At 36.6% G+C, this 15301-nt stretch overlaps 2 protein-coding genes across 4 annotated transcripts in view; one reads left to right on the top strand and one right to left on the bottom strand.

Annotated features, from left to right (window-relative positions):
* Window positions 1–3533, bottom strand: part of LOC121383982 (syntaxin-binding protein 1-like) — a 68408-nt gene extending 64875 nt beyond the window's left edge. For both annotated transcript variants that reach the window (XM_041514114.1, XM_041514116.1), the window contains exons 1-2: window positions 3474–3533; window positions 1066–1200 (exon numbers count right to left, since the gene is read on the bottom strand). In XM_041514114.1, the coding sequence (XP_041370048.1) occupies window positions 1066–1200; window positions 3474–3501 (163 nt within the window). In that variant the 5' untranslated portion in view covers window positions 3502–3533. The remainder of the gene's footprint in view (window positions 1–1065; window positions 1201–3473) is intronic.
* A 6836-nt stretch (window positions 3534–10369) lies between these two features.
* Window positions 10370–15301, top strand: part of LOC121383577 (rap guanine nucleotide exchange factor 1-like) — a 102122-nt gene continuing 97190 nt past the window's right edge. For both annotated transcript variants that reach the window (XM_041513665.1, XM_041513664.1), the window contains exon 1: window positions 10370–10501. In XM_041513665.1, the coding sequence (XP_041369599.1) occupies window positions 10474–10501 (28 nt within the window). In that variant the 5' untranslated portion in view covers window positions 10370–10473. The remainder of the gene's footprint in view (window positions 10502–15301) is intronic.

Genomic DNA, 15301 nt, shown 5'->3' with positions numbered 1-15301 from the left:
ATGCGACGAAAAATCTGTCACTGTCTCAGGGTAATAAACATATAAACCAGGTACACAATTTGTTTGGAATCTTTATTTTGTATAGATTTAATAAAGTAAGTGTAAAATAACAGCAATACCTGTGCTCTAGAACTGCTTCTCAAATTCAAACATTTGCCTCCCAATTAAAATTTGAAAAGCAAAGATTGCCTCCCAATCAAAAAAATTAATTTCGAGCCTTGTGTACTTTAAATAATTTATTTATTTGTGGTTTTTGAAAAGGACCTAATGACAAAATTACATAAATCACATAAACATGTTTTATTTTCATTAATAATTATTTTAAACTCATTAATAACATTGTGTTCTAAATACAAAATTTACTGGAATTATACAGTTTCTGTGAGTAACTAAATATAATAATCTCTTGAAGTGGACCAATTTATATAAAAAACAATGAAAACTAAAAAGCCACTAAAATGATTGTTTCTTTAGTTAAATGGTCTGTTCATTGACTTGCCTTGACATGTGGATACCGTTTTGATGCGTATGAATCGTCCGAAACTTCAATGGAGATCAAAAGAATATGTGTCCACAACTAGTTCTCAACTGTGCATTAGTCTCACTGCACAGAAGCATGAGCCTTATGAGTATTTGTTTTGCTGGAAGGTGCTGGTTACAACTATCTACTCAATTATTTCTCTTTGACAGTGATTTGGAACTCACAAACATCAGAAAAAAGCGACATAATTCATTCAACCACGCCTTCTCACTGTATATATTTTAACAGCTGATCAATGGCAGTTGACCTCTTATAATTACCGTTGTGTGAAGGATATAGTTTGGAACCAGATGTCAAACGCGATTATTTATAAATATATTTTCCAAATAATTATTATTAAATGAAGAAACAATAACAAATTTACCTCCTGGAAAGTCCTGGAATTTTATTTATTTTTCCAGGAGTTTTAAGCACTTTCCATGATAAAAATAAAACTTAAGCACTTTCCTGGATTTTCCAGGATGTGTGCGAACCCTGAAATCATGTGAACCTAGGATTTTGAAATATTGTGTGTAATAATTTACGTGTGATGCCCTCAGACATAATCTCGTGCATCTTGCAGCAGGCGGAGAGCATCCTCATGCTGCTGTGGTCAACAATGAGCACCCGCCAGTCACTCTCATTCTTCTTCAGCTGCAAGATCACATCATTCTTTATTTCTGCAAACAAACATGTCACAACAATACAGCATGTACACATTACCAAATCAATAAGGGCACTAAATTTTATGTCATTTTTGACCAAAGGCATTAGCCAGAGGTCAAAAATTAAACATTTGCAGGTATCAAATAGACAATAACACACGCAAATCTAAAAACTTCATATGGTTATGTCCATTATAAAATGAATTGTTTTTCGATGGAACTGTATATTTGGTATTTCTCGAAAAAAATACCTGGCAACAATCTAACTGTAGACCCTTGAATCATCAACTTCGCCTGTTCCAATTGCTAATGATGTCACTTTCAAATGATGTCATTAGCTTTCCGGGTGTTATTTTCATTTGATCCCAGAAAAAGAATGTAATTAACCAATCACAATACAGAACACTCGCAGTCAGTTTACAATGTACGATCGATTTGATGAAATAATGTTTTACCTTGTTTACTTTATGGACAAAATTAACCAACAAATGTTAATATCAATGCCATTTTCTGTTGTGAAGAGATTAAATGCATGTCGTAGTCTAATGTTGACATTCTTCAGCTAATACTGTAAACTGGGCTATTGTTTTTCAAAAGTGACGCATGTCACATGATAATTAACAAAACTCTTATGCAATGAATCTGCAAAGCAGACAAGACTTTGACAATGACAGCTGTGTGAAACTTGTTTATAAATGTAGGTTTGTTTAATATTACACACCATCTAATATAGTATGCAGTGTAAAATAGCAGTTGTATATACACATATCCCTATGTATAAAAATATTTGGAATGTCTACTTGTCTTTTCCTTATGTGTGCACTTAGTTTTTGGAAGGTTTTCTTAATTAAAAGTATTTTGATGTCAGGTTTCAATCGTATGCAGATTCCTTAAAACAAGTCAAACGTAAATAGACTGGTTTATGAGGTAGCCCAGTTCATGGTTTTTCACAATACAGCACAGGTTCGTTTGGCATACAGGCATTGGGAGTTTCTTTGTGTAGCATTGGTACTGGTTAACAACATGTTTCATGGGTGAGCCAGTTTTCATGAGCATAAACATTAGGTCCTAAAGCATATAAATATTTATAAACAGACAGATGTTATTCAACTAGCTACCTTTTTATTAGTATTTCTATGCTTCAAATGAGCACTAAACTGGCCTCTATGTAGCTAAGATCACTGTATGTGTGTCAAAAACTGTAACATGCATCAGCAGTAAGTTGAGCAAATGAATAGTTATTATGGTAAAATTGTTTGGTTAAAAAATATAAGCTGCATTCTGAATTTTAATAAATATATAAACAGATATCCAGAAAGATATTTTTGTTAAAACATATAAGGACTATATATTTTTGGCAAGTATCTGTAAAGAGAATTTCACCAGCAGACACTGTGACAATCAGGTGACTTCAATTACTAGATACCAATACAGTTGAGAACAGACAAAAATATTTTTTTAAACTAAGTTTCCTTTCAAATGACAGTCTTTGAAAATCATAGAAAAAGGTATCAAGAAATGTGCTATGTTTATTAATCTTGCTTTCTATGCTTGTTTTAACTTTATTTTTACGAACATTTCTGTGAATGTGACAGACATTTGTTTACTTTCCCCATACAAAAGTCAATGATGTCAGAAATCTTCAAATGTATCTACTGTACTATGCACACAAATGACACAACCACCAACACAGGTCCCTCACAGAAACAGGTCAACGGATGATAAGTTTACTGTCATAACTGGATTTGAGAATATTGAATTTAATGTTTATATTTTGATCATGTATAGACATTAGGCTATGTCTCTGTCAATAATAACAAGAAAAACATTGTTATTACTACACTATGTGAGTTCGATGCATATCCACTTCAAAACCCATACCAGAACATGGATACAAAATCATGAAAATGAGATGGCTATGAGTATGAGTCTGACCAATGAGTGAATGACCATGGTACAATCTGACATCATTACGATTTGACCTGGGGAAAATTCTGAACTTTTCCAAATTATCATATATTAAAAACAAAATAGTCCGACTTTGTTTAAAATTAGATGAAGTGTTGATAAATAAGCATTCCTTTCCTGTATCAGTGTACTGTATGCATAATTAAAAATAATGAAGAAATGGGGCGAATCCTTCTAGTGCAATAAACATCCCCACAACAGGTTACACTCCTGCTGCGACTTAATAATCGAAGCCTCGAATAGTAAACGTTAAAAGGGATCAAATTCACAACAACATAGTAAATTCTGGCACGATAATATATATATATAAATAAACCTACTTTCTGCAACGAATGTCTTGAGCGCCATCTTGGTTTATTATAATTATTGACTAGTTTGCAGGACCAGTCTAAGGGCGAATTTATCCAATACAAACTGGTTTCGGTTTGGCACTTGTATGATACAGTTTGTAATGGGTTTTAAAGCCGCAGATTCTAGTTTCAACTCGTGAAAATGGACAGTACGTTTAGTGATTCTACCAAAAAGTAAAGTTTGTTTTATTTAACGACGCCACTAGAGCACATTGATTTTTTATATTATCATCGGCTATTTGACGTCAAACATATGGCCATTCTGACACTGTTTTTAAGAGGAAACCCGCTGTCGCCACATAGGCTACTCTTTTACGACAGACAGCAAGGGATCTTTTATTTGCGCTTCCCACAGGCAGGATAGCACAAACCATAGCCTTTCTTGAACCAGTTATGGATCACTGGTCGGTGCAAGTGTTTTACACTTACCCATTGAGCCTTGCGGAGCACTCACTCAGGGTTTGGAGTCGGTATCTGGATAAAAAATCCCATGCCTCGACTGGGATCCGAACCCAGTACCTACCTATCAAGTTGTGTAGGAATCTTGAGAGGTGTCCTCCTTAATCCTGGGTTTGACGGACATGATTTCAAATATATGTCATGGTCTGACGTGCGTTAAACGGATCCAATAAACGGATCGGTTTACGGACATATTAATAATTCTGTGTCGCTAGCTTAAACCGCTCGCTTAATGCGCGGTCGGTTTGGTATCGATCCCCGTCGGTAGGCCCATTGGGCTATTTCTCGTTCCAGCCAGTGCACCACGACTGGTATATCAAAGGCCGTGGCATGTGCTATCCTGTCTGTGTGATGGTGCATATACAATATCCCTTGGTTCTAATGGGACAATGTAGCGGGTTTCCTCTCTATGACTAAGCCTAGCTATAGGCCTATGTCAAAATTACCAAATGTTTGACAGCCAATAGCCGATGATTAATATGTCAATGTGCTTTAGTGGTGTCGTTAAACAAAACAAACTTTTAATCGTACATTACTCGCTTTCGCTCGTGGTGATGTACAATTGAAAACAAACTTGTAATATAAATGCAATGGCGTTTGCAGATGGAGGCCACGTGGTCATCATATACTCTTCAAAAAAAGAAACGCAAAAGGGTACAAATGGGTTATAACTCCGATTTTATGTTTCCTACCGGTTCATGCTTTGTGAATATAAGGTCATTGCATGTCCCAAACACATTCCCACGGTTACATTCGATAAAACGCAGCTACTGTACAATAAAGTTCCAAAATGTGAATATTCGCAAAAACGCAGCCACGTGCAAACCATGTCATCAAAGCACGTGCGTTGTCTGCACGTGCAACATGAACACCGACAGTATAAAAGTGCAGGGTGTTCGCTTGCCTGGCCTCTGTATCTGGCCGACAGTTGACAATCCAGGACATGCCACGTCTCAGTGAACCGCAGAGAAATAATGCCATCGGCCGACTAGACGCAGGCGAATCCAGAACGGCCGTTGCCAGGGCATTCCATGTGTCCCCAAGCACCATCTCCAGACTGTGGGACCGTTACCAGCAACATGGATCAACACGTGACCTCCCTAGATCCGGTCGACCACGGGTCACTACCGCCGGGCAGGACCGCTACATCCGGGTACGCCACCTTCGGGAACGATTGACTACTGCCACCTCCACAGCCGCAGCAATACCAGGTTTGCGCAGGATATCCGACCAGACCGTACGGAACCGCCTACGTGAGGTAGGAATTCGTGCCAGACGTCCAGTTCGAGGTGTCATCTTAACACCACAACACCGTCGACTCCGACTGCAGTGGTGCCAGATTCATCGACAATGGCCTCAACTGCGATGGAGACAGGTGTGGTTCAGTGACGAGTCCCGATTTCTGCTCCGACGTCATGATGGAAGATGTCGCGTGTATAGGCGTCGTGGTGAACGTTATGCGGCAAACTGCGTGCAGGAAGTGGACAGATTCGGCGGGGGTAGTGTCATGGTGTGGGCAGCCGTCTCACACACTGGCAGAACTGACCTGGTTCACGTGCAGGGCAACCTGAATGCACAGGGCTACATTGACCAGATCCTCCGGCCACACATCGTTCCAGTTATGGCCAACGCCAACGCAGTGTTCCAACATGACAACGCCAGGCCTCACACAGCACGTCTCACAACGGCTTTCCTACAGAACAACAACATTAATGTCCTTCCTTGGCCATCGATATCACCGGATTTGAACCCAATTGAGCATCTATGGGACGAGTTGGACCGACGCCTCCGACAGCGACAACCACAGCCCCAGACCCTGCCCGAGCTGGCAGCAGCCTTGCAGGCCGAGTGGGCCACCATCCCCCGGGACGTCATCCGTACTCTGGTTGCTTCAATGGGCAGGCGGTGCCAGGCAGTTGTCAACACACGCGGAGGCCACACCCGGTATTGACTCCAGATGACCTTGACCTTGGTGGTGTGTCCTATCACTTACTCACAATGGACTAGAGTGAATTGTGAACAATCCTGCAACATTTGGTAATTATCGGACTCACCATTCAATAATTAAATCAATTCTCCAAATGTTACGACAATGTGGTTTTGCGTTTCTTCTTTTGAAGAGTATATAATAAGTTCCGTTTCTGTGATATGTTTACTAGATGGGCCCAGTAGCCTAACTTAAGGTTTTTGTATTTATTTCAGTTATTAATGGATTTCGGCCTATCTCACTTTTGCTTGCGATATTTCAGGTATTGCGGAAACAATTAAGTAGACATGGGGGGAGGGGCTGACTGAGATCGAGGACGCCCGAGTTTCTATGGGTGGGGTGGGGTAGGGTGGGGGTTACAACCAATAATAAGATTTACTACTAATAATATTTTTTATTCAGAATTATTGGGTGGGGGGGGGGGGGGAGAGCTAAAGTTCCCCAAGCCCACCTGCTTCGCCGTGCCTATATTTGTAGTATTTTTTTCCTACTTGCAACTTGTATTTACAGAATTTTGTATGAACTTGTTCAAAAGGTTCCGTTTCCAATGTCCAAGTGCTTGTCCAGGTTGTGTGTCGTTTTATTATTTAGTTCTGTATCCCAGACTTCGCAGTTATAGAAAAATCTTGATCGGTTTGATTAGTGAATCGAATCGTTTGTTATATATACTTGGGGTGGTGGTGAAGATTAAATAGGGTGTTAAATGCTTTGGTCGTAAGGTTTGTTTCCATTAGGCCTACTATTCATTGTGCATCCTAGGTAGATATATGCATTTGTGTTCAGGATTTCTCCCATTTTAATTTGGAATGTAATTTGCTATGGTTTTCTCTTTTGGATAATCATAATTTGTTTTGCTAGGTTAATCGTTAAATTTATGCATTTCTTGGCAGTAGGTGTGTATCTCATCTAGTGCATGCCTAGTTGGGTTTCGGATATGAGTACAAAGTTGCCGGTCCATAGTAAACCTGATATTCTTTCATTCTGTAAATGGGATATGTTGCAGTTACTGAAAAATGTCATATTTCCTAGGAAGATATTAAACATAGTGAGACATAAGTTATCACCCTGTTTTACTCCTATTGTTAATGGAAACTTATCAGTGAGTTTGTTGTTAATTTTTACTGAAAATTTAGTTTTGTTATACATAGTTTTTTTTAATTTTGTAGATTTCCCTCTTATTCTAAGTAGTTTAAGAAAAAAAAAGCCAGGTCACTAAACAGTGTCAAACATAGTTGTACGGGCTCCCATTTCGGTATGTGTGTGTGGTGGTGGTGGTGGTGGGGGGGGGGGGGGGGGGGGGTCAGACTGGTTTTAGCCCGAAATAAACGAAAATGCCAGAATCTGGATAACAACGGGTTTTTTTTTCTTATTAGCATTACTGCCAAACAGCTATATAGGGTTGCAAATGATTCATTTCGCATTTTTACATGACTTACAACTAATTTTAATGGAAATACATGGTAAAGAGGCTTCAGCTTAAAACATTTTGTCCCAATATCTCTGTCGTTTTTGCCCGAATTTGATGATTTGCTCTTGTCTCCTGCTTATCGTGTCAAAGGTTTCATGGACGTCAGTAGAACAAAAGTAGTTTGCCCTTTGACTCGCCTAGACAATAGGTACTCGTCTCGGCAGAGCCTTGACAAATACCGATTGCCGTGACGAATCACACACACACACACACACACACACACACACACGTGTGTGTGTGTGTGTATAAAATATTTTGTGCTTCTAATTCGGTAAGAATAGCAAACAGAAGTGGAGGACGTCCTAAATTCACTTGACGTATCCAAATCATTGGGTCTTGACCGTATTAGTAATAGATTATTGAAATTATTAGCTAAAGAACTCTCCTATCCCCTTACACGACTGTTTAATTTATCATTGTACCACTCCTTTTTTCCATCTGTACGGAAACTTGCTAATGTAAATCATATTCACAATAAAGGTAGTATTCACGAACTTTCAAATTATAGACCAATTTCATTAACAAGTACTATTTCTAAACTCTTTGAAAAATGCATTTTTAAACACATTTTTAACTTCTTCAGAACTAACAATATTATAACAAAATTTCAATCTGGGTTTATTCCAGGTGATTCAACAGTTAACCAGCTTCTGGATTTGTATCACTTTATTTGTCAATCTATGGATGAAGGAAAGGAAGTTAGAGCAGTATTTTGTGATATAAGTAAAGCTTTTGAGAAAGTTTGGCACAAGGGTTTAATTCACAAATTGGAAAATGTTGGTATAAAAGGAAAATTATTAGCATGGTTTGAAAGTTATCTATTTCATCGGGAACAGCGTGTAGTATTGCATAACCATTTTTCTCATATCAAGACTGTCCCTGCAGGTGTCCCCCAAGGTTCCGTCCTTGGTCCTATTCTGTTTTTGATATATATAAATGATATTGTAAGTGATATCACTTCAAATATACGACTGTTTGCTGATGATACTTCGCTATATATAACTGTTGAAAATCCTAATGCATGTTACAAAATTTTAAGCACAGACTTAGAGTGTCTTAATAGATGGGGAAAAAAATGGTTAGTAAAATGTAATCCTAATAAAACTGAAACAATGACTTTTAGTCGTAAAAGAGTAAACACTGATAATCGTAAGTTATTCTTAGACAATGTTCAGATATCTGAAGTTGAGGTTCATAAACATTTGGGTTTAACGTTTCAAAAATCTGGAGAATGGGACTGTCATATAAAAGATATTGTGGATAAGGCCAGTAAAATGATAAATTGTCTTCGTTCATTCAAATTCAGATTATCTAGAAAGGCATTAGAAAAAATATATAAATCGTTTATTCTTCCCATATTTGACTATGCAGATATAATTTGGGACAACTGTACTATATATCAGGCAAACACCCATGAACATCTCCAATTAGATGCTCTTCGTACAATTTGTGGTACTGTAAGAGGAACATCTCACCAATTGTTATATAGAGAAACCGGTTTCATACCTTTATTAGAAAGGAGGAAGCGACATAAACTCTGTATGATATATAAAGTTTCAAATAACATGTTACCAACATGTTTAACCTTACAACTACCTCGCTCTGCTGCAGAACGTAATGAATACTATATGCGTAATGCGGAGAATCTACAAACATATTTTTGTCGAACAAAATTGTTTTCGAACTCCTTCTTTCATTCAGCAGTAAAATTATGGAATAATCTGTTGCCTGATATTAGAAATTCTTCTTCATTAAAATTGTTTAAAATACAAATGAACAAACACGACCCTGATGTTCCATCTTATTTTTATGAAGGTGATAGATGGCAACAGATTCTACATAACCGACTCCGTTTGGGTACCAGTGATTTGAACGGTCACAAATGTGTACGACATGTGACAGATATCCCTTCTTGTATTTGTGGCCATCCAGTTGAAGATGCAGAACATTTTTTTTATGTTTTTGCCCAATATATGTTGCAGCTCGCAATACCCATTTACTGAACTATTATAATCTGAAGTGTCATACTTTGCTATTTGGAGATTCAAATTTAAGTGTCCAAGAAAATATCTCTATATTTAAATCTGTTCAGAATTTTCTTATTAATAGTAAGCGTTTCGAGATCATTTAACCATTCTAACTGTTTGCTATTTATTCTTTGTTTCTTCTACACACTCCTCTCTTCTATTCCCCCAACTATCCGTGTTATCTTTATTGTTATATTGTTCTAGCCATCTTGATGTATAACATGTATATTTATTAAATGTAGGGAGAGGCCTTAATATAGGCACTTGCCTGTTGGCCAATCCCAAATTTGATTTGCTAATAAATATTGTTTAAACCAAGAATAGTACATGTTGCGCCAACCATACAATTATTAAATACGAGAGATGACATATGCCTGCCCCTGTGTGTATTTGTGAAAATGTGTATATGTGTGTGTTTATGAATGTGTGCATATGTGTACGTGTGATTGTGTGTGTATGTGTGTGTCTGTATGTATGTATGTATGTATGTATGTATGTATGTATGTATGTATGTATGTATGTGTGTGTGTGTGTATGTGTGTGTGTGTGTGTGTGTGTGTATGTATGTATGTATGTATATACACGCGCGGGCGCGCGCGCGTGTGTATTTATATACATGTACACATTTAATCACGTGTCTTTGTGTATACATGTATATATTCGCATCTGTATATGTATGCGTCTGTGTAAGTCTTTATGCATTATGTGTGCATATGTATGTGTATATGTGTGTTTGTATGTATATGTGAGTATACATGGCTGTTTGTGAATGTGTGGATTTGTGCACAATGGGCCAATGCAATTGTCTGAGGTTTGATTCGTGGAATCTGCCGAGTTCTTCCGAGTAGCAGCCGACCGTAACAAAAATGGACCAAACTGATTCATCGTTTACGCATAACCAAATTACCAGTCGAATTCCCTGTGTTTTGCTTCCGTATCGTTGAAAAAGAACAGTTTGTGTCTTGTGGATTTCATTACTATTGCACTGTTACAAAACAGACTATGTTATAATTTAGCTTTCAATATAGGATGATGTCTGGTAGAAGTGAAAAAACAGGTGAGAACTAGCCTAATTAAAACAAAACAGTCTCATTTTAATTTAAAGCTGCAACCTCACCTCTCCCAGAGTGTAACTTTGTTTTTAGAAATTATCGTCTGATATATTTGCCTTCAAGTTCAAACTGAATTTCATGCTCTTCTAGTATAAAACAAAGAGTTGTTGTGACCAGCTGGGTCACATCTTATTTGAGCGATATTTAACATGTGAAGTCTCCAGTTTTAAGATTTTAATAGGCACCGAACACAATCATTTTGTTATCATCCCTTGCGGGTAGTACTATTTTCCGAACTCACCCAAGCTCAGCCAAGCACAACTGAGGAGTACTGAGAGCAACTGAAAGCAAGTGTAGAACTACCAGGCACAAGTATAGAATTACTGAGTGCAAGTGAAGAACTACCGGGCGCTAGTATAGAATTACTGAGCGCAAGTGTAGAACTACTGGGTACAAGTGTGGAACTACCGGGCGCAAGTGTAGAACTACCGGGCCCAAATGTAGAACTACCAAGCACCCGAGCGCAAGTGTAGAACTACCAGGCGCACATATCGTAGTGTCGGATGGGTTTCTAGAAGTATTGTACTATAGAAATAATGCAAAAGACATCATTTGCCAAATTCCCACATTAAATACATACGCACATATGTACGCAAAAAACCCAACAGAACACATATACATAAATAGTTATAATAAAGAAATAAAACACCAATCACCAAAAGAACATCGAAATAAAACGTCCAACAAAAGATAAAAGTCAGTGTTGTTAAACGATAAATAACTTTTGCATGTTTTTTCTGGGATCATCTCCAATGTTTAGGTCACCGACTGTAGAACAAAAACAAATTATTCGAACAGCGGAAACTATCTTCAAAGATAAATGGATCAGCAATTTATCAATTTAACAAAAAACTAATTCTTTTATTTCTGTGAGAATACTTTAATTTAAAAAACAACACTTGTTCAACAATATTGTTCAACAATAGACAAGATTGTCCATGTGCCGAGTTGTCTCTGGACTCCGGGCCGAGTTGTCTCGCGGTGGGCCGGGTTGTCTCAGAACTCTGGTCGAGCTGACACGACGTGGGCCGAATTGTCCTCCGGGCCGAGTTGTCTGGCATTCATGTAGAACTACCAAGCACCCGAGCGCAAGTGTAGAACTACCGGGTTCAAGTGAAGAACTACTGAGCGCAAGTGTAGAATTACCGGGCGCAAGTGTAGAACTACCAAGCACTAGTGTAGAACTAGCAAGTGCCCAAGCGCAAGTGTAGAACTACCGGACACAAGTGAAGAACTGCCGAGCGCAAACTTGTATAGAACTACTGAACACAAGTGTAGAACTACCAGGCGCAAGTGTAGAACTACCGAGCGCAAGTATAAAACTACCAAGCATAAGTTTAGAACTACCAAGCATAAGTTTAGAACTACCGAGCGCAAGTATAGAACTACCAAGTGTAAACGTGTGTAGAATTACTGAGTGCACTTATATAACTACCGAGCTAATCAATAATGACAAATAAACACAAAAGTTACAATTAATATACAACATTAAATGGATAGCTTAATTGGTAAGAAATATATATTTTTCGAAATATGCCAGTAGCATTAAGTAATTTTTTTTTATTTGAAGCGATAAGTGTCAGGTCTAGCTCTGCCACTCACCAAATTCGCTAATTGCAAATTTTAGGAACAATTGGTGAATTTTATTTTAAAGTAATAATTGGTTTCTTGTTGGAAAGATAAAAGATAACTTGGTGAAATGTTTTTCTCACTCAGAGCTAGCCCTGAGTCTATAATAGGCAGAATATTTTTAAATATTTAAGCATTTAGAACAGGTCTTAATTTATAAACAATGTTTTGTCGGGAAGGGTGATATTGTAGCTTTATTACAGCATAATGTATCGTCCGTTGACCTGTTACGGTGAGGGACCTGTTTTGGTGATTGCATCGTTTGTGCGCAACAGTATGTACATTTGAAGATTTCTGACTTCGTTGATATTTGCATGGGGAAAGTAGCTAGGTAGATTAGTATCATTAGTAAATAATCATAATGGCAGCAGTGTTCTATTTGGCCGAGTTAGATTTAAAATTTATTGAAATCTGCATGGTGTCTCATCTCAGTGTACGTCATCTACGTCATGACATGTAGAATTTCTTGAACTTCCATTTCTATTGTTTGCCATGTGATTTAACATAATAATGTGAATCCTAGTATATTTACATTACTTTATAAAGCTAATATTCACAACAATTCAAGACTATGTTGTATTTGGCCAGTCTAAAAATTAAGTTACCCCTTAGTGAAGGTGTGTATAATAATTTAATAAGTTAATAGTACATTTTTATTCAGTAAATCCACATTATTATTATAATTTTTTATTTTTTTTAAATAGACACTCAGTATTTCTACACTTGCGCTTAGTATGTCTCGGTAGCTCTCGGTAGCCCTCAGTTGAGCCTAGTTTGAGCTCGGTAAATGGGACCTCTGTCCGTTGCCCTGTTTTGGTGAGGGACTTGTTTCAGTAGTTGCATTGATTGCGCACAACAGTACGTTCATTTGAAGTTTTCGGACATTGTTGACTTATGCGAGGGAAGGTAAACAAATGTCTGTCACTTTCATAGAAATATTCGTTAAAATGTGGTTAAAATGAGCAAAGAAAGCAAGATTGATCTTAACTCACTGATGAACATGACACATTTCTTTTAAAAGTTAATACCATATAATTAAATTTCCATTACATCCATTGCAATATGCTTTTTCTTATTCCAACTAGTATACCACAACTGGACATGTCTGTGAGAAAGTGCATATAAAAGATCCCTTACTGCATTAGGAAAAATGTAGTAGATTTCCTCTGATGACTACGTGTCAGAATTACCAAATGTTTGACATCCAATAGCTGATGATTAAATAATCAATGTGCTCCAGTGGTGTCATTGAACAAAACAAACAAAACTTTTTATTACAATACCGGTATAACCCCATCTCATTGGTCTAGCCATAGCAATTTTATTGTTGAAGAACCAAAGAATATTTCAAAATAAAATATGAACTTTTAGTGGTATTATTAGTTATAACTATAAGTATGTTTGAAATTTAATTCTGAGTATTGTCTGTTATTTCTTTTATGTTCATGTGGGTATGAACAAAAACATCGTCGCAAGCTTCAGTGAGAACAGCTTGGCCGATTCACAGTTTGCAGATGAAATGTTTTGTTCATATCCTGATGAACATAATTTTGTTTTCGCAAACAATCCTTAATTTTATTATGCTCTAAAGAGTAGATTACAACAGTGACTTCAAAACTTCTCGACATACACTGAATTTTGGGATTTAAAAATGAAAAAACTGCCTGAAATGGGACAAACTTAACATTAGAAATCACAATTCCCCCGGAAGCGAGCAACGGATTAATTAAATATTTTTACACTTTTATGTAGATAGACAGTAGAATTTAAAGCTCGAATTTCAAGAGTTTTTACTTATAAATTTGATAGAATGGACATACAGTCTGAAATTTGCGATTGAGGAAATATACATAACCTATACATATAATTTTTTAATACAATCGATCCTCCCGAAGTACCCAACTACCTGCCAAATTTCAGCTAAATTGGGCCAGAACCAGTCTTACAGGATGACACAACAGAGGCAACAATAATAATAATAATAATCCCACCATGCAGAAACAATAGGTTCCCAGCCTTGGCTTGGGAACCTAAATATGTGATATTGATCTTCAGAATTGTATGATTATCAGACAGTTCTACACATGAAAACCGTTTGAAGTGTTTCAATAATATGTTGTAAGCCTTCATTACAAGATTATGCTGTAAACAATTTAATAATAATAAAAGAAATACTATTGTGTGTTTCTGGAATCGTACCAAACAAGTTACTGTAGGTAGAATAGGTTGGGGTTTTTTGTGTTGGTTATTATTATTTTATTTTACTTAATTTTTAGGTTTTCTTAACATATTTACACCTTCTTTTAGCCCATCCTTAAAAATATTTAGTTTTATCCATTTTTGACCAGTAGTTTCAAATGTGGGTTGGTAGGTAGGGATTTAAAAAAACCTATTTATTTATATTTTTGCTCCATACATATTTTGGCAAGAATTAAATAAATCATTTGCATATAATGCCACATAAATGTATGTATGAGACAACTCATTCTGTCACATATTAATGTCGTAGTTTTGAATATTTCTGGATAGAATTTTTTACTTTTCTAAGTACATCTAAAAATATACTTATCTGCTAATTAATAATAAATTGGCAGTACCCCCAGATTCTGTTTAATGATTTAAAAAACAACACCTTTATTGTTCATTTAGGGCTATAAATTAATGTAGTTTCATAAGTGTTTATTTCACAGTATATTGCTCATGACAAAAAACCCCACCCTAAAACATGTTTAAATAAAAATAAATGATTTTTGTTTTTTTCTCATTTTTGTATTTAAAAAAAAAAGTTATGAGGCTACCAATTTTTACTGAGGGCTACTAGATTTTATTACCTGGTAACCCGGTGGGCCACCACTGAAAAAACTTAAGGTCAAAGTTTGTGCTAGGATAGTAATATATATATATATATATATATATATATATATCTCTCTCTCTCTCTCTCTCTCTCTCTCTCTCTCTCTCTCTCTCTCTCTCTCTCTCTGTCTCTGTCTCTGTCTATATATATATATATATATAGAATGCATATAGAAAATTCAGAATGCATCTTATATTTTTTAACCAAACAATTTTACAGTTGTAAACATTCCTTTGCTCATCTTATAACACAATTGCAATAT

Source organism: Gigantopelta aegis, chromosome 10 (genome assembly GCF_016097555.1).
Source record: "Gigantopelta aegis isolate Gae_Host chromosome 10, Gae_host_genome, whole genome shotgun sequence".
In the NCBI taxonomy this organism is placed as follows: Eukaryota; Metazoa; Mollusca; class Gastropoda; order Neomphalida; family Peltospiridae; genus Gigantopelta; species Gigantopelta aegis.
This window is presented reverse-complemented; position numbering and strand designations above follow the sequence as displayed.